The 20,282-nt window shown below is 40.0% G+C and overlaps 1 protein-coding gene across 1 annotated transcript; it reads left to right on the plus strand.

Moving 5' to 3' along the window:
• The first annotated feature begins 2,469 nt into the window (after window positions 1–2,469).
• On the plus strand, window positions 2,470–16,676 carry IL26 (interleukin 26). The gene is made up of 5 exons (XM_026001678.2): window positions 2,470–2,744; window positions 2,832–2,888; window positions 3,072–3,206; window positions 16,290–16,355; window positions 16,442–16,676. The coding sequence occupies exons 1-5, from the start codon at window positions 2,574–2,576 to the stop codon at window positions 16,526–16,528; spliced, it is 516 nt and encodes a 171-aa protein (XP_025857463.1). The 5' UTR covers window positions 2,470–2,573; the 3' UTR covers window positions 16,529–16,676.
• The last annotated feature ends 3,606 nt before the right edge of the window (window positions 16,677–20,282 follow it).

Consider the following 20,282-nt stretch of genomic DNA (forward strand, 5'->3'; position numbering starts at 1 on the left):
GCTGCCATTGTGCCAAGCATTTTACTTATATTACCCTATTGGTTGCTCATAAGAGCCCTATGATTATTGTACTGCTTAATGATGACAAAAACTGAAGCTCAGAGAGGATTAGTAACTTTCCCATGGCTATACAACTAGCAGCGTAGTGAGATCTGAGTTTCAAAACCAAATTTCCTTGTAATTAATAGCCATTTTTATAAAGTTCTGTATAAGGGACTTGTGAAAGTGATATAATAAAAATACATCCAGATGAGCAGAGACTTTGTTTCAAACTGGTTCCCCAAGGACATTATGTACTTTTCTAATGGTTCTTCTGTTATTTGGGACACTTTGGGAACCCTCTTTTGGAATTGCCTTTTGGACCTGTATTTTAAATATCTTTTACATTAATTCATCTTTTGAGGTCAGACTGTATGAAGGGCCCTAATGAGGCAAACCTGTCAACTAAGGTGTAGGATGATTATGATCAATAGGGTGATATAGTTTTCAGTCATAAGGAAATGACTAGTTTTCTTGAGTTAGTTGTAAACCAAAGCAGAAGCACCCTTGGGACATGTATGATCTTCCTGGGTCATGACAGTTTGAGAGACAGAAGACATTTATGTAAATGCAACTAGCAGGAGTTAAAAAATAGAACACACGTTGACTTCATTTATCAATATCAGCAATTTGAGTCACACTTATGTTTTGTTGGTATACACCAGGGACCTCATATTAGCTGCCCAAGGCAGTGTACAGCTCCTGGAGGTATTTTGTGTGGTCTTTCAGAGCACCCACACAGTGTGTTAATAGGCTATACAATTAGGCAGAATTTAGACTTGGTGGCAAAATAAGCAATTTAGATTCAATTGTCCTATATCCACCCACCCAGGGTGTTCATCTTAATCTCCCACCCTCTGAAGGCATTTGGGCTTTTGACCCCTAGTGTTCACATTCTTTTGTCGAAAGGAATTTGGAATAATCGGCATTACTCAGCTCAAAAACAAAAACAAAAAACCAAAACCCAACAACCTTCAGGTACTTCACGTCTCAGTTCAAACTTAAAGCTTAAGCTACTCCCAGCTAAAAATAATTCCTCCTTTTTCCTGAATTTTTATAAAATTTCAGGAACTCCCCTTTGCACTCCCAACCAGCTGTTTTCTGCTGTAGCTCTTTGTGGAATAGCTCTCCTCTCGCTTCAGAGGGTGTGTCTTTATCAGCAGAGGTGGTCCTGTGGAGATGAGTCTCCGGCTCTTTCAGATCTACTCACTTTATGAAAAAGCAAAAAATATTACCAGTGTTTGGAACTTTCACTCATACTTTCTCCTTGCCCCTTTGCTAGCCTGGTTGTCTTGATGTAGATGCTAGTCCTGGATTTTGATGCCTCTTATTGACTCTGCCTAGCTCTGAGGAATCGCTTGCTCATGAGCAGACTCCTAGTATTGCTTCACCCAGGTACTACATTGACCCTCTGTATGCTAGGCTTTGGTGTGCCTGCCTCTGCTTCTCATTATATGATTCTGGGCTACGTCCACTTCTTGGGGCTGCTTCTTCAAACGAACCACACCCACCATAAGAAGAACTGGGACAGAACTGGGGACAGGACTCCATGGGCATATTCATAGCCCCTTAGTTTCTAGCACTGGTCTTTGTCTAGGCAGATTCTTGACAGAAATTTGTTGACAGGATAAATTAAAACACAACACAGTTACAGTAGCATTTCATGATGTGGAAAGGGAAGTATTTATTCAACTAATATTGGATATGCTTTTTTAGATGAGGAGCCAGGGTAGGTGCTGAGGATTCATGAAAAGTTGGGGTCTCTTTCCTCAAGAAATGTGCACGCGACTCAAAGTCTAGAGCTAAAGGGGGAGTCTGGGTGGTCCTTTTGGACAGAGATGATAGAGAATCTACTAAACTGTGGGCCTTAATCCCAAGTCCTATGCCAAACAAATCTTGAATATGTTACAGGAGTTATAATTTCTGAACTGGGAAGAATCTTGAGAAAAATTGCAAAAGTCTTCCCTTGGGTCTTGTGCTGGCTGAAGAATGGTGGCCCATGAGGGAGAGCCAGGTGAAGGGCTTGGCAAGGGAGAAGTGTAAAACCTGTATGAGATCATGAGCAGGTTTCCCAGGGCTGTCCATTCTACCTTTGGTTAATTTGGGGGGTGGATATTGTTAGAAAAGAGATTTTTTTTTTCCAGATGGGAATTTAGAAACAGTCACACAGCCTCCTGGAGATTAGTCTCTTTTACTGGGTTGGCATGAGTTTTAAAATAAGGAATCTGTTGTGGTATGCAACTGAAGTTCTGACTCTTTTTGAATACGGGGCCCCAACTTTACCAGTAAGCTGGAGCTTTTTCTTAATGTCACAGACGGTGTGGTCAAAGCTGTTTTGGTTATGAAACAAACTCTAAAAAAATAGAACAACCAAAGTCATCTTCCTCTATATAAACTGTAAGTTATCTATCACAGCATCTCATTGGAGAGGTGGCCTTGAGAGCTCAAGTAAGTAGGTTATCCGATCATCTAACCAGCACAAGAGGCTCTCTGGCTGCCACCAGTGACACGAGCCCAGAGTGGGGTGGAGGGAAATGCAGGTGAACTGCATTTTGAGGTCTGGGGTGCTGTTTGCCACTCTGTCTCTTGCCATTGCCAAGCACAAGCAGTCTTCCTCCGCAAAAGGTTGCTACCCAAGGGGGACACTGTCCCAAGCCGTTGACACACTGTACGTCAAGGCAGCGTGGCTCAAGGCAACAATTCCAGTAAGTATTAGGCACTCTGCTTCAAATGATGGTTTAAAGGACATGTGTACTTCTGGGTGAAACTTCTTTCTCTTTGTTTTATTGTAGGAAGACCGCATAAAAAATGTACGATTGTTAAGAAAGAAAACAAAAAACCTATTTATGGTAAGCCAGAGGGTTTTTTAAAATCTCTTTTTTCATGTTTTCTACTTGTTTGATACTTTCTCCCCCACATTTTAGTTCTTCCAGATGGCCGTCGAGTAATAATCAGGCGGGTGGTTCCAGTGACATTTCACAAAAGCTTTTCAGGCTTTATCTTATATGCAATTTCTTGTGTGTCACTTACAGAAAAACTGCAGATTCCAAGAGCAGCTTCTGTCATTCTTCATGGAAGATGTTTTTGGTCAACTCCAGTTAAAGGTCTGCAGGGAAATACGTTTTGTGGAAGAGCTTCATAGCCTCAGGCAGCAGCTGAGCCGTTGTGTAAGTACGCCCAGCAAATACGGTGACTTTGAGCCCAGAAACCTACCTAGAAACCAGCATGTGGGAATCTTTCTCCATATCGAAGGGTGAGGAAAAGGCTTTCGAACTGTTGGCTTGTGGTCCAAATGGAGAGTTTATCATCAGTGAACCAGCACTGAACAAGCATTAGAACTCATAAAGCCACTATGCTTATTATTTCTTACAGAACAGCACCTAAGACATACTGAAGATCTAAAATAACATGGAACGATACTCAATGTTCATTTAGCTCCTTATCATTCCCTCTATATATTATTCCCAAGACATCTGTTCTATTATTTATTAAATAATAAATAATAAATTAAATAAAAATAATAAATAATAAAATTAAATATTGCCTAATATTTGTCAAGGCAATATTTCTCAAGCTTGCCAAACATTATTCTAGTCTGTCTTTTTTTTTTTTCTCTCTCTCTCCTTCTCTCTTTCTTCCCCATATTGAAGAGGAGGGCTTTTAGATTACTTTTTTCTCAGCTATTTATCCAATTTTTTAATAGTTACGTCCTTTTTAAGGCATAGTCTTAGTCAAAGCTTTAAAAAGGGTGCTATGTCTTCTTTGGTACTTAAATTATGTGATGCTGGAGTACGGTCATGGTCACAGGAGCAATGGGGAATTAATCAGGAAGGTAAAAGTGACCACATTTCTCTATAAACGTCCACAGTCATAGAGACCAGTGCAGAAAAATGACACAAAAAACCCCCGAATCATTAGGCCAGGATGCCTGCAGTATTAGTTGACTTGCCTCCGTGGGGAATGGCAAATCTTTTCTGTGATCCTGTTTGGGTTCCAAGTACACCTTCTCAGCCTCTTGTGATTGTACCTTGCAGAGGTGCAAAGGCAGAGGGAGCAGTGACGATGCCGCCAGTCCTTGGGTTGCCAGATGGGAACGAGCTCTGTATTCTGGGGTATTATGGTCATTGAGACTTAAACGCTGAGCAGTTGGAGGTTGATTTTTATTTAAGAGCTCGGATGTCTTTTCTTTGTGGTCCATAAAAGGGGCCAGGATCTCAAGTTGTGGACCATAGCACAGAGGCATTTTATGTGGGTGAGCTGGTCAGCCAGGTGAAAAATTTCAGTGCATTTGCCTTCTCCTTTTCTTTGGTTAGTTTGCATTTATGTCCTTATTTGAGTTGGGTTGTATGGTGGTTCATAAACCCTCGCATTCCATTCAAATAAGCACAATGATAAGAATTACAAACTGGTATCTCTGTAGAAGGAGAGAGAATGCTCTGAGCAGTTCCCTTGTCTAAACCAGGGGAAAGAAACTCACTTCTCTCTGGCTTTTTCTCTACTTGACCTCTGTGTTCATCTTATTAAGACAGTGAGATAGTATAAACAGTCTCTTAAATTTAGCAGAATCATCATACAATTTTACATTTCATTCCCCTCCCCCTCCACACCTGGTTAAATATTATTATCCCCAGTAAGAGCATTTTCACTGCTGAAAAATTTGAAAAGGAGGAGACTATGTCTCGAAGGACTCGGGGAAATAATGAACAGTAGGCAGTCACCAAAGGCTAGAGCAAGGCTAAAGGAAGAAGGGGGTTGCTCCCATTTCAGGGTCTGGTGACAGGGGTCCTTTTCGGCCTGGTTTTGTTTGTTTGTTTTTGTTGGTTTGCCAGAGAGAGAGAAAGTACAAAGCAGAGGGGAGGGGCAGAGGCCGAGGGAGAAGCAGACTACCCGCTGAACAGGAAGCACCAACGGGGCCTGGATCCCAGCACCCAGGATCTGAACTGGATGAAGACACAAGCTTTAATGGGCTGAGCCACCCAGGCGCCCCTGTCGTGTGTTTTGTTTAGTGTTGACCTGGTTCCCCTGTGTAGGTGCTGTTCATTGCATTAGCCATCCGATTCGATTTAAAGTTATTTCAAATGAAGTTGTTAAGGACGATGAGGCACTAGAACAAATCCTGGCCTGATACTGTGCAGTGTGTCTGGACACCCGAGGCCCTAGAGCCGTGTCTGTCTCCCCCATCAGGTGGGTTTCCTCCGCTCACATAGCTGGAGAACACACAATGACAGCTGTAACCAAAACCAAGCAGTGTTCTAGACGAAACACTTAGAAGACATACAACCAGCTAGGGCCTCTGGTTTGCCTTGATTTGGTTTTGGAGGGTTGGGTTTTTTTTTTTAATTTTATTTTTAATTTTAATTTTTTTCCTGAAGAGCCCTGTCATTAAAGACACTGCCAATAGAGACACTTGTTTCAGGGACATGGGCCACCCAGCCCAAGGGGCGGTGCCCAAGGGCGCAGAGGGGCAGCTCTCCAGCGGGTCTGGTGGCTGGCACCCCCTAGTGGCCGCATCCCAGCACACACCCAGCGTACCTCCCCAAATGCCAGCTCCTTCAGGGCTCCCCTTCTTACCTTCTTCTCCCCAAAGCTAACCATTGCTAGCTCCAGTTAGTGTGTCTCATAAACTGTAGAATTTATGCCCTGGGGTATAGCAACCACTACTGTGAAGACTCAAAAAAAAAAAAATCAGAGGATTAGCCTGAGCTTTGGAAAGCCTTCTCAGACACACACTTTAGCGAAATCAGTGCTGGGCTCGCATTTGATCTTTTGGCCAATCATAATTGCGTATTTTTGATAACAGAAGCTGGTACCTGTTTAATGTAAATTTACCAAGCACCTGCTCTAGTCAGTGAATGATTTCTTCTTACGAATATATCCTTCTCCCGAATAAGAAGGGAAGTGAAATACGCAACACTGAACTCTCCTGAAGATGGTGTTGTCAACACAAATAAATGGAAACCCAATCAACTGAAACTAAGTGGTTAAAAGAAACAAGTCAGTTTTGTAAATTGGCTTTTTTTTTTTTTTTTTTAAATTTTTCCAAACTGGCTCGCAGCAGGGTGGCCTGCTTCTATATTTTCCTGGGTGAGACAGGCCAGTGTGGTTTGGTCCCTGCTTCTCTGGAGCTTGTACTCTTACTGGCAAAGAGATGTAACCTGAGAAGGCCAAGGAATCATGAAATGTGACATGTGTGATGCCCAATTTCCCGTGTGACGAAGTCACTGTAGAAGCACCAGGAAGGAAGTAGTTAATTCTATCTGCCTTGGGGTGTGGAGGGCATGATGTGTTATTGAAGGAGACCATGGCTGAGTTTAATTTCCCAGGGAGTAAGGGGTAGCAATGGCAGGGGAGAAGCTTGATCAAGGCTTGGTGGCATGAAACCACACACCATATTCAGGAAAATCTAGTGTGAATGGGAATTGGCTTGGGGAATGTGAAGAGGAGGCTGGGTGGTTAAATTTTAACCAGGAGATGCTGGTAAGGGCCTGGTCAAGCAAGGCATGATACCAGTGGCCAAGGATAAAGACTGTATCCTGAAGAGCATGCAAAGCCATCGAAGGGCATGGCGTGATCAAGAACTCTGTTTCAGAAAGACCTCTTTGGTGAGGGTGGAGGGGTGCAGGTGGGGGGTTAGGCTCGAGGGAGAAAAATCAATGGGAAGAGCATTGCAGTAATGTGCCTGGAGTACAGTGCTGGGGCCCTAGTGTCGCAGGGAAGGGCAAGAAGAGTCTGCAGAAGACAGTGGAGTCGGCGATGAGCCTAAGGTTCTTACTTGGGGGTTGGGGGTAGGGGTTCATGAACAGTGTAGAAGGAAGAAGCTTGGAGGAAGGTCGATATGTTGCTTTAGACCTGCCGGAAGTTTCATGAGTCCCATGCATCAGTGTAATCATGAGTAGTATGTACATTTTCCATATATATTTTGTGTATGTTTAGTATTTATGATGTATCTGTTAACAGATTTACTGAGATACAGTTGCTACACAGGTAACTGAACATTTAAAATATATAATTTGGTAGTTTTGACGTACGTGCACACTTCTGGAGCCATCTCCACAGTTAAGGTAAGGAGCCTATCCATCACCTCCAAAAGTTTCTTTGTGTCCCTTTGGGATGCCCTCCCTCTCTGGCCCTGCCTCCAGGGAACCACGATCAGCCTTTTGTCACCATAGAGTTGTTTGCATATCCTAGACTTTAATGGAAAGGGTGTATGTGTCATACTCTTTTGTGTCTGTTTTTTTCTTCCCCACATAATTATTTTGAGATTCACCCATGTTATCGAGTGTACCAATAATTTATGCCTTTTTCTTGCCCAGTAGTATTCTACTGTAATGATCTACTACAATTTCTGTATCTATTCGCCTATTGCTGGTTATTTTCTTCCCCCCGTTTTTGGCTGTTACAAATAAAGCTGTTATGAATACTCACGTACAAGTCTTTTTTTATTTATGATAGTCACACACACACAGAGAGAGAGAGAGGCAGAGACACAGGCAGAGGGAGAAGCAGGCTCCATGCACTGGGAGCCTGACGTGGGATTCGATCCCGGGTCTCCAGGATCGCGCCCTGGGCCAAAGGCAGGCGCCAAACCGCTGCGCCACCCAGGGATCCCCCAAATTGTTTTCAAAAGCAGTTGTGCCATTTTACGTGTTCACCAACAGTGTGTGACGGTTTGTTACTCAGTTTCCTTGCCATCACTTGGGAAGGTCAATATTACGCCAGGCAGTGCAGTTGGAGGGTAGTGGTATCGCCTTGTGCTTTCAACGTGCATTTCCTCATTACTGAAATTGAGTATCTCTTAATTTGCCTGTTTACCATCAAAGTATCTTTATTTGTTTGTTTGTTTGTTTATTTATTTATTCATGAGAGACACAGAGAAAGAGAGAGGCAGAAACACAGGCAGAGGGAGAAGCAGGTTCCCTGCAGGGAGCCGGATGTGGGACTCGATCCCAGGACTTCAGGATCATGCTCTGAGCCAAAGGCTCAACCACTGAGCCACCCGGATGTCCCCAAAGTATCTTCCTTGACAAAGTGTCTGTTTGGATATTTTGCCTTTTAAAAAGAATTAAGTTGGTTATTTTCTTACTGAGTTTTGATTATGTGTGTTTTAAAATATATTCTGCATGCAAATCCTTTTCAGATATATAATTTGCAAATATTTTCCTCTGGTCTATGTCATCTTCCCATCATTTCTTTTTTTTTTTTTTTTTCCCATCATTTCAATAGTGTCTTTTGCAGAGAAGATGTTTTATGTTTTTCTTAAATATTTTATTTTTATTTATTTGAGAGAGAGCAAGAGAGTGAGTGAGCGAGCAAACACAATCGGTGTGGGGGGCAGAGAGGGAGGGAGAAGTAGGGAGCTCAGTATGGGGCTTGGTCTCAGAACCAGGGATCTTGACCAGAGCCAAAGGCAAATCTTAACCAACTGAGCCAACTAGGTGCCCAACAGTTAACATTTTGGTGATATCCAATTTATCAATTTTTCTTCAACGAGTCATACTTTTTTTGTGCCATATTTAAGAAATCTTTATTTAACACAAGGTCACAAAGAATTTTTACTGTGTTTTCATCTAGAATTTTTTCTAGTTTTAGGTTTCATATTTAGGTCAATGACTTTTTGCATCTATTGATGTGATCATGTGATTTTTATTTTTAGACAATTGATAAAAATTAAATTGATTGATTTTCAAAGTGAAACCAACTTTGCACTTCTGGGGTGTACTCTGGTAATAATGTGTTATCTCTGTCTTGTATTGTTAAGTTCAAATTGCTAAAATTTTGTTAATAGTTTTTGCATCTACATTTATGAGGATGTTAGTCTTTTAATAGTTTTCTACTATTAGTACTAAACTACTACTTCTAATAGTAGTTTTCTTGACTTGTGATACTTTTGTCTCATTTTGAAATAGTATCATGTTGGTCTCATTGAGTAAGTTGGAAAATATTCTTTCCTCTTCAATTTTCTGGAAGGATTTGCATAGAATTAGTCCTTTGAAGCCATTTTTTTTTTTAAAGCAATTGGTCCAGTGAAGTCATTTTTGCCTAGAGTTTTCTTTATGGGAAGATTTTAAGCTAAATATTCTATTTTTTAATAGATGCAAGGCCATTCAAGTTATTGATTTCTCCTTGAGTGAGCATTGATAGCTTGTGTTTTTCAATGATGTTATTCATTTCATCAAATCTACCAAATCTTAGCCATCATATTATTTATGCTATTTCCTTAATATCTTTTAAATATTTTATATAGTATAGGATGATGTCACTTGTCTCATTCTGAATATTGGTATTTTTTGTCTTCACCCGTTTTTTCTGAAATTTTATTGAAATTCATCAATTTTACTGATTTTTCAAAGAACCGGTTTTTAGGTTGATTTTCTTTATTATTTTCTGTTTGATTTCACTGATTTCCATTCTGAACTTTATTATTTCCTTTTTTGGGTTTAATCTACTCTTTTTTTTTTTTTTACAGTTTTTTTTTTTTTAAGGTGAAAGCTTGGGTCACTAACTCAAGATCTTTCAGTGTTTTCTTAAGGTGGAAGCTGAGGTTATTAGCTTGAGGTTTTTTTATCTTTTCAGTGTAGGAGTTCAGTGTTATAAATATCCCTTTTGATACAACTTTAGCGACATCCCACAATCTTTGATGTGTTGTGCTTTATTTTCACTCACTTTGAAATACTTTTTAATTTCCGTTTTGATTCCTTCTTTGATCATTGGTTATTTCATAGGGTGTCATTCAGTGTTAGTGTCTCTGGAGATTGTTCCAGATGCCTTTTTGATTTTGATTTCTAATTTGATTTTATTTTGGTCAGAGAGCATCCTTTATATGACTCAAATCTCCTTATATTTGTTGAGCTATGTTCTATGGCCCAGAATTCGGTTAATTTTGGTAAATGTCCTTTCTTTGTGTATTTGAAAAGAACAAATGTCTTGCTGTTGGGTGAGGTGTTCTAGAAATATCAGCTGGATCCATTAGTGGCTACTGCTCTTCAATTTTTCTATATCTTTGCTGATTTTCTTTCTACTTATTTTATCAATTATTGACATCTCTGACATGAATTGTGGCTTCTTCTGTTTCTCCTTGAACTTCTATCAGTATCCATGGTAGAAGTTCCTGTATTTTGAAGTTCTGCTATTAGGTGCATAAATTTTTGTGATTGCAATGTTATCTTCATGAATTGACCCCTAATTTTATAAAAAGTATGCTATTGTCATTGATAACACTCTGTTCTGAAACCCACTTTTTCTGATACAAATAGAACCATTTCAGCTTTCTTTTAATTAGTATTAGCATGATATATTTTTCTTTGTCCTTTTACACTTAACTTATTTGTGCCTTTTAGTTAAAGTGGATTTCTTATAGGCAGCACACATTTAGGCTGTGTGTATATTTATCTACTCTTTTTATTTGTAGGTTTAGACCATTTACTTTTAAGTGATTGGATTTTTATTTATTTTATTTTATTTTATTTTTTATTTTTTTGTGATTGGGTTTTTAAATGGTTGGAGTTAAATCTACCACCCTACTTGTCTTCTATTTACCCAGCCTGTTCTTTGCTCCATTTTCCTCTCTTTCTGACTTCTTTTTTGTTGATTAAAAAAAAGATTATATTTTAGGCCTTTTATTAACTTATTAGTTATAACTCTCTGTGTTTTGCCATTTTTGAGACTCTTCATTCTTTTGTGTAGAACCAGGTTTCTCTCTGGTGTCATCTTCCTTTTCTTTGAAGGATTTCCTTTAACATATATTGTAGTACAGTTCTATTGAGGATGAATTTTCAGATTTTGTTTTTCTTTTCTATTCTTTTTATAGTTTACTTGTGAAAGATATTGGATCATTTGCCTTACAAAGTTTCTCATAGTCTGTATTTTGATTATTGAATTTTTGTAGAGTCATTTAATATTTTTTCTTTATTTTTCTATACACTGGTAATTACACATAGATACTTGATCAGATTCAGGCTTGATGTTTGGGCTGAATCAATTCATATGTAGTGTTGTGTATTTTTCATCAGAGGTATATGTATATGGTGCCTATGTTTATCATTTAGCAGTCATTAATTATTGTCTAGATCTATGTAATCCTAAGGCATTGCAAAATGGTACTTTAAAAATATTATTATACCTTCTTTATTTATAAGTGGGGGTACTCCATAAACAGAACTTACCCCTTTCTACTTGGCTGTCCTGAGAAATTTATCATATAAGAAAGACAGAACAAGTAGTTAATTCTTCTTCCTTATTTACCGGTTTTCAATATAAGGATTACTTTTTAAACAGTCTTCCAAGGTGATCAATGAGTTGTTATTTTGCCCTATTGTTATTATTAACTCATGGGTTTAAATTAGTTTTCATTTTTGAGGAATATTTATGATTTCTACAAGCTTCCATCCTTTTGGGATTCTTTGTAAATCCACTAAGACTGGCATCCTATTGAGCCACTCCTAAGAAACAGCACCCAATAATAATTCTCATGGTAGACCATTCAATGTGGAATTCCAATACCACTGTATTTGAGAGTCATCTCTTTGTTTTTGGTAACATTCTAGGCATTGTGCAGCACCTAATAAAATACTATATTTTTAAATAATCTGATTTAGGTAATTCAGATGGTATAATTGTTCAAAGGAAATAAATTATGGTTAATGGAAACACTTTTATTTTTATAATCTTTGCCAGCCATATAATTTGGCTAAATGGCATTTGGATAGTTGACTTATGTAAATATAAAAAAAATGCAGGCAGCCCCGGTGGCTCAGCAGTTTAGCACCTCCTTCAGCCCAGGGCATGATCCTGGAGACTGGGGATCAAGTCCCACGTCAGGCTCCCTGCATGGAGCCTGCTTCTCCCTCTGCCTGTGTCTCTGCCTCCCTCTCTCTCTATGTCTCTTATGCATAAATAAATAAAATAATTTGCCTAATTGCTAGTGATCAAAGTTGAAACTGAAAAAAATCCATTTATTTTTAAGATGTCATGATCTACTTTAATTAACATTTTGAAAGCCTGAATAGTAATGGTAATTAGATATATTTCTTTATATTTATTGTATATACTTAATTTTCAAGTCTGGTAAGTCTTGGCAAATACAGTATTTGTGTCTCAAATTCTTGTAGTGTGTTTAATAAGTAATTTGTATCATCAGTTGCAACTAACTTATCAACTTATGAAGCATTGCCAATTATTTATCCTGGTAAATTTTTTTAAAATTGCAATTGCCTGAACTGGTAAAACCAGAAGTAAGAAGTGAGACCAACCCTGTGTTGTTCTCTCATGAAGTTGCAAACTCCAAAACCTGTCTTCAACAATACCAATAATCTCATCTTGTGGTTGTTGGAAGAATTAAATGAGATAATATAACAGAGTGCCTAGCATATAGTAGTTCTATAAAATTTTTAGTGTCTTTTCTTATTGCTTTCATTGCACAGAACACTAATTTTCTTCCAATTACATTTTCTCAACAATTTCCAAAGGAGTGGTTCACTCAACCAACAAATTCCTTTTCAGTGACTATGCTAGTGTTAACTTGTATAATGTGTATAGTTTATAGAAGTTCTTTAAAGAGACCAGTTTTGAGTTTTTGGTTTAGATAAAAAATATATTTTCTAATGATATTATAGAATCTGTTGACAAATCACTCCTTGGTTAGTGATACATAACTTCTCTATCAAAATTATGGGGCACAGCTCTAGCCTTCCATGCGCTAAGTTACATGGACTGACTCTTTTTATTGACATATAATTGATGTATAACATTCTATTAGTTTCATATGTGCAACATAATGATTTGGTATTTGTATCAATTGTGAAATGATCACCATAAAAAGTCCAGTTAACATTCATGCATGGACTCATTCTGATAAACAGTTACACTGAAAATTTTTAAAAATCTGCAGTAAAGTTATCCTAACCTAGTATCTGTTTGTATTTAAGGCATTTGGAAACTCTAGTTTTTTCTATGACTAGAACATGGAGAAATGTTGAATAAGGGTCTAGGATTATTGTAGCATATGTAATGAAGTTATTATATACACTAATACATGTCAGTTGATTCCGTTAGTTATGGAGACTATAGAGATAGGACAATATCCTGTAAACTCTTCTGATCTATATTTGTTTGGGATTGGCTACCTGTCATTTGTTTTTTAAAATTGAATGTCTGATTATGAATTTGGCTAATAGTTTAGTCATTTTCTCTCCTTTCATGCAAACTCTTTGTTTTTTTTTTAAAGATTTTATTTATTTATTTATTTATTTATTTATTTATTTATTTATTTATGAGAGACACACACACACACACAGAGAGAGAGAGAGAGAGAGAGAGAGAGAGAGGCGAGACACAGGCAGAGGGAGAAGCAGGCTCAATGTGGGGAGCCTAATGCGGGACTTGATCCCAGGACCCCAGGATCATGACCTGAGCCGAAGGCAGATGCTCGACCACTGAGCCACCCAGGTGTCCTCATGCAAGCTCTTTGGACACAAATTTAATTATGCTTTCTTATGCTAATTAAAATTTTCCTTAAAATTTCAGGAAAATTTCAGGTCTCAGTAGTGTTGTATTGATGTCTTAGAGCCCATACTTTTGCCAAACTGACATTTAGTTTTTTCAAAACGAGCTACACTGATATACTTTTCTCAACTGTTATTTTAAATGCATCTGAAATAGTATTTATAAGACCTCACATACTGCAGTCAATTAAGCCGACTCTGCTCTTTCTTCACGGGGGTTAGGCAAGTATTGATTCTCTCGATGAAGTTCTCTTTCATCCAATTGCAAGATTTGGACCAACTATTTTTGTATTAGACAGTTTCAGGTTAGAAGGAATTAGCATCTAATCAAACTCTTTATTTATAAAATCATGGGCAGACTTCTCTGAATTCTTCCTATAGCTACTACCTTCACTGGTCCTAGACTTGGTTATTTCTAAAATTTCCTTTTGTAGCTCCAGTCTAAAACACAAAATGAACAAAGAAGCGCACGCACACCAATCACGAGATTTCTTCTGTATATTATCACATCACCCATTTTTTAGTTGAAATCTGCCTCTGTCTCTCTGCCAATCAGCCTTTAGCCCTTTAAAGCCATTTCCAGCATTTCCCTGCTGCCATGCAGAGCAGAGATCTTTGAACTAATCTCTCTTTGGAACTGGATTTTGAATGTTTTCAACAAAAGCCTGGCTCAGTTGCAATATCTTTTCCAAGTTATGCTGTTTTTTTTTCCTTCACAATAATAGAGTGGTTTTAAGTACAGACTCCAGAGTCTGAATATTTGGGTTTGGGTCTCAGCTCTTCCAAGTACCATGATTATTACCTTCCATGCTTCAGTTTCCTAACCTGTGAAATGAGGGTAACAATAGCTTGTACCTTATAGGATTGTTGGGAGGACTGAGTGCGATTCATATAATTGAAGCCTTCAGATTAGTGCCTGCTACATAATGCTAGCCTGATACCTGTTGACTGTTCCTATTTTCCACCAACAATCTTCTGAGTATTTTTTCTCATCACTAGAAAGGGAATTGGGATAAAGAAGAGAGCTCCTGGACTGCCGGATTTTTACCTTCTAATATCGATCTCATATTTCGTTGGGAATTCTCTCTACAACTCTTATTTACTAACTCCTTTTGTTCATCATCATGTTCTCAATGTCTAGCACTAAAGCCTTACACACAGTAGGCACTTCATCAACGTTTGCTTAATAAATGAATGGATTTTTTTCTGACTGTACTCTCTGACATTGGCCATCTCTATCCTGGACCTGTAACTCATTGTTTTGGCCTCATTGGATCTGGTCTGGGTGGCAATGTCCTCTTCTGATCACAGGGAAGTCCAATGCCATGCTTGCGAATCCTGCAAACTATACTTTACCAGAATGTTCTGTGTCTGCATGTCTTCTGTGCTTAATCAGGGAAGCCCCCTTTCAAAAGAAGGATCTCTTGCTTCCTACGCAGGGTCTGACCTGAAAGCAGAGTCCCCAGTTTGGCAGTCATGACACCCTCACCACCTTTACGCCCTGGAACAGCTTTCAGAATATAACTGTCAAGTCATTTCAGTTATCTTCTCTAAATAAAGGAGCCTGCATGCTCCCCATGTTCCACACACTCCTCCTCTTTGTGTTCTGGCCTCAAGGGACCTGCTGGTTGACATTGGCCATGTTTTGATAAATCTTGTCATTTAGCTGCTTCCATTTCCTGAGTTTTAATTGTTATTTTTGTTGATGTGCCCAGCACTCTTTTATCACTAGGGTAGGACCTCTTGTGACACCTTCAGCAAGTGACTTAACCACTTGGGCTTTGGCTTGCTTTTCTGCAAATCAAGAATTGGCCTATACGATCTCCTTGGTCTGTTCCAACACTAAAGTTCTATGAGTAAAAACTAAAGAGATAAATTAGGTATTTTCACCTTTTTTTAAACATTTTTTTTCTACTAAAGCCTATGGAAATGTGTGGGTGAATAGAGGACAAAGTTAATGTCCTCCCACTTGGTTTTCAAGCGATTTCTGTGGTCAGATAAGGACTGGAAATTCACCTCCACAAAGGAGACTGGCGGTTTCTCCTGGCCTGGATACTAGACATCTTAAAACGTCAACCTGCTCTTTCTCCTTTTGGAGAAACTAGTATTTCCTGGCCCTTTCTCCTGGCAGTCAACAACTGGATATTGTACTATGCAATGCACATAGCAGACAGGGTGATTTTTCAAAAAGAGAATTCTTTTCTTGTCAGTTCCTACATCTTCCATGCTTCCTACATCTCCCAGCTTGGATTGCTCTAGCTATGTTGCCTTCGTTTTAGTTTCTGGGAAACACTAAGTCTTTCTGCCCCAGGGCCTTTGCACGCCTTCCTCTCTGCCTGAGTTATTCTCTCCTGGGCATGCTCCCAGCATTCTCTTTCCTATCTTCACTAGCTCCTTCTCATTTTTCAGATCTCAGTTTAAATGTCGTTCTTCAAAAGAGAGCCTTCTGTGACCACCCAGTTGAAAATAGGTCATTTCTGTAAATTCCTATCATAGACCCTAGGCGTTTCCAAAACACAGATTTAATTGTAGTTTGTAATTTGTAACTCTTTGTTCATTTTTAAATCGATTGCCTGCTACTGTCATGAGACTTTAAGCTCTGTGATGACAGAAACCAACTATTATTTACCTGCCATTGCACACTTATGCCCAGGGCATTATAGCTGCTCAGTAAATGCTTATCGAATGGATAGAAAAAAACTATCAGAGCCTCTCCAATAATGTAACCTGTGTTTTCTGTTGATTTATTAGATTTCCTGTGCTTCCTCAGCTAGAGAGATGAAAACGATTACCAGGATGAAAAGCACGTTTTATGGGGTAAGGATTTCAAGTCATTGTCTTTGAGTACTCTGTTTCTTAAAATGTGAAAAATTTCTGCTTTTATCTCTCTGCTTTATCTGCAGCTTGGAAACAAAGGAATCTACAAAGCCATCAGTGAACTGAATATTCTTCTTTCCTGGATTAAACAATTCCTGGAAAGCATTAAGTAATGCAAGGAGCCAAATGCATGGATCTGATTGCTCTTTTGGAATATAATGCGAACCACTAGAAATGCATTTGTAAGAGTATATTTCTTTAAAAAAGTTTTTGTACAACGTAGATGATGCAGAACAGACAATGGGAATTTAACATAATAAAGTTTTGGAGATATGTCAGTTGTCATGAATATGTACATTTTCTTTATTTTCAAGGAATTCTTTTATCCTGAGTGTGTTTTATTATTCCCAAGTACATTGTATAAAGTTAATTTAAAGCTGTATAATCAGAATTAACTCATATAATATTTGTGGAGGAAAAGTGACAGCTTTTAGGGATACAGTATAGTGTTATTGAGAGTTACATAGATGCTGTGTATATGATTATTATCTACTTAAGGTTTGATGATTATTAATTATGCCTAGTATGAACTTAGCTCCTAACAGATTTTCAGTGTTTTTTTTTTTTAAGATTTTCTTTTTTTATTCATGAGAGACACACACAGAGAGGCAGGCAGAGGGAGAAGCAGGCTCCCTGTGGGGAGCCCGATGTGGGACTCGATCCCGGGACCCAAACCAAAGGCAGACACTCAACTGCTGAGCCTCCCAGGTGCCCACAAATTTTTAGTTTAATTAAATAAACTGTTTCTTTCCCCTGGATGTCCTTTCTACGACAGCCTGCTAGAATTTCATCGTACAATGGGTGACAACCAGACTCGATCACACAGGACAGACATGTAAGCTAACTGGACTGGTTTACCAGGAATGCCCTTGACAGATAACCCAAGCCACAAGTTCCCAAGCTGAGATGTTGCTGGAGCTTGATAATGCTCCTTCCGGGTGCTGCAGTTAGGAAAAGTCCATAGAGGCCAAATTAAAGTCCATAGAGGCCTCGATGCAGCTCAGACTCCCCCTCCGCCCTCTCCAAGAAACCATCAGTGTTTAGAAGGCTTCCTTGCCCAGCTAGCCCTTCTGTTAAATAAGTAACAAGGCCTGACCTTTGTTTTTGCGTTACCTGGACCTGGCTTCTCAGGTGCAGGGTGCAAGGCATGGGTGGTTGCAGAGAGCAGGTTATGTGACGGCCAGTTGGCTTCCGCAAAGAATTCCTCGGGTCCCTGTGGCACTCGGGGAGCACCATGATTTGGTGTTCTGTGATCTGAATAGGCGGGGCTTCCTCCAAGCCTGTGTGGATTTTGTGCCTCTTCCTACTGCTTTCCCACCACCCCATTCCTCTTTTCAATCACATGGTGACTATTCTTTTCACTAGAGACTACCCTGTCTTGGATTATCTCATATTCCAAAATTACTTCTTTGTTTCCTGCACCTTGTCCTCTCTGCCTTCCCCACCAACACCCTGTGGTCCCACCTTTTATCTATCTTGGTGACCCTGTTATTAGACAGATCCACAGGGAGGGAAAGGTGTGGAGAGCAGAGGGGAATGGCGAGGGGGAGACTGGAAGACTCTGTGTTCATCTGGCGCTGTTGACCTGGGCTTCCCAGGGCAGCTCCCAGGCCAGCAGTGATGGGAAGCCTACTTTGTTTGTTTGTTTATTTATTTCTATTGAAGTAGAGTTGACACCCAATGTTACACTCGTTTCAGGTGATTGGACAAGCCTGCATGCTATGCTGTGCTCATCAGAGTGTAGCCGCCATCCGTGTCACCACACAGTGCTAATAGAACACCGTTGACTCTACTCTCCATGCTGTGCCTTTCATTCTTGTGACTTCCTCATTCCATAACTGGAAGCCCATATCTCCATCTCCCCTTCACCCATTTTGCCCAGCCCCCCAGCCCTTCCCCTCTGGCAACCATCAGGTTGTTCTCTGTATTTAGTTATAGTTCTGTTTTGGGCACCCTACTTTCTTTCTTTCTTCTTTTTCTTTCTTTCTTTCTTTCTTTCTTTCTTTCTTTCTTTCTTTCTTTCTTTCTTTTTAAAGATTAATTTGTTTATTTCACACTCAGAGCAAGAGCAAGAGGGTGTGAACACACATGAGAATGCGGGGAGGGGCAGAGGGGGAGAGAGAGTCTCAAGGACATTCCTCACTGAGCATGGAGCCTGACGTAGGGCTTGATCTCACAACCCTGAGATCATGCCCTGAGTCAAAATCAAGAGTTAGATGCTTAGCTGACTGAGCCACCTGGGTGCTCCTGTGGATCCTACTTTCTTGAGGAACATTTGAAAGAACCAAGATTCTGGGGATCAAGAATACACCCTGGCTTTGCCATGGACTTGAGAGGAGGTGATATACCCATGGGTTCTCGTTGTCCCACTTTTAGGGCACCGTGTCTTCTAGAAAAGCCTTCACGGCTCAGTTTGACTGTGCTGCACTTCCACAGAGCCCTGGTATCAGTCTTGGTTGCAAACTATTCCTAAGCCGTTGCATTACTTCGGGACCTCAGACATCGGAGGGGCTGTGAAATAGTCACTTGCTGGTCAGCAAACTCTAGGTCCTTAGGGTTAAATTTCACTTGTGCCCCTCAATATTTTTTGGTGAATGAATTCAATGTTTTTGTTTATTTCCCCAAATCTCTGGTTTGCCCAGAACAGTCAAAAGGCTGCTAAACTCGGTCAGAAGCACTCTGGAGATGAGAAGGTCATTACCTAGTAAGAAACCAATATCCATATGTTAGTGCCTATTCCCAAACAAACTTTGTTCAAATGCCAAGGAAAAAGCATGATTTTAGTGTGTTTGAGTAAAGACTGGTATATTGAAAAGGCAGCTAAGAAGAGAGAAGCTGGTGTCCTTATGCATAATGAGAAAAAGTATGTGGTGGGGTCACTGGGCTCCGTATGAAGCCTTCTCTTCAGTTTACACAGGTCTTACTCTGGATTTTATCAGAGTTAGAGATGGTTACTTTTTGGGAAATGGACACATAGCTCCAAACACCCACAAGATGCTCTGTGAACCCTAAAGCCATTGAGAATTTATAAGTGAAATTTCTTCTGCTAGATTTTTCCTGGATCATACCTTGGAGACTAAATTTCCTATGAAAATGTGAACGTTGGCTTATGATTAGAGCTAAAGGAGTTGCATCTGCCTTTAGCACAGAGTAGGAGAGAAGGAGCCTGAATACCAGGGAGCAGCACGGAATGGCAGGTAGGGCCCTCAGTACGGTTAAGAGATCTGACTAGGCCCAACTTTAGGCCTCTGCCCACATCATCAGAGGGTCACCCATACGAAGTATCAACCCCCTCCCAAGCCATCGCCTCAGCCCTCATCACTGCTCTACACCACTTCTCTCCCACTGACACGCTTGTATTGACTTATTTATCGGCTGACTCCACCATATCAGAACAGAGGCTCTGTGGGGCAGGATGTTGTCTGTTTTGCTTCCTGGAGGATTCCCAAGCACCTAGAATAGGACCTCAATATGGGACACTACCTAAGCATGTGGTAAATGTATGGGCCCAGGAGAGAATGGATTGAGGCCTTGGTCCTGCTGTTGTTAGGATGTGTGGCCAAAGTCGGGTCACTTCACCTCTTGGGCCTCCATTTCTGGATTGGTCCTAACCGAAATGAACTACCACAGGCAATCTGTACAGATACCTGCCTAACAGGGGACTGAGATGGTCCCTTCCTCCAGCTACCCTGCCTGTCCCCTCTGGGTCTCTCACACCCTCTTCTCTTCCCACCTACCTCCAGGACCCCGAAGTCCTGGAGCCCCAGTTGGCCTGGTTAATTTCTTCTGATCTTCCAGATCTCATCAAACATTACTCGGCTGCTACTGGTTTCATACGTGCTTTACATCTTTCCAGAACCTACCATA

Source organism: Vulpes vulpes, unplaced genomic scaffold, assembly GCF_048418805.1.
Source record: "Vulpes vulpes isolate BD-2025 unplaced genomic scaffold, VulVul3 u000000647, whole genome shotgun sequence".
In the NCBI taxonomy this organism is placed as follows: Eukaryota; Metazoa; Chordata; class Mammalia; order Carnivora; family Canidae; genus Vulpes; species Vulpes vulpes.

Coding starts and splice junctions, on each gene's coding strand:
- IL26 (XM_026001678.2), top strand. CDS start 2,574: ATGCAGGTGAACTGCATTTTGAGGTCTGGGGTGCTGTTTGCCACTCTG. Junction 3,207..16,289: donor GGCAGCAGCTGAGCCGTTGT/GTAAGTACGCCC, acceptor TTGATTTATTAG/ATTTCCTGTGCTTCCTCAGC. Junction 16,356..16,441: donor TGAAAAGCACGTTTTATGGG/GTAAGGATTTCA, acceptor CTTTATCTGCAG/CTTGGAAACAAAGGAATCTA.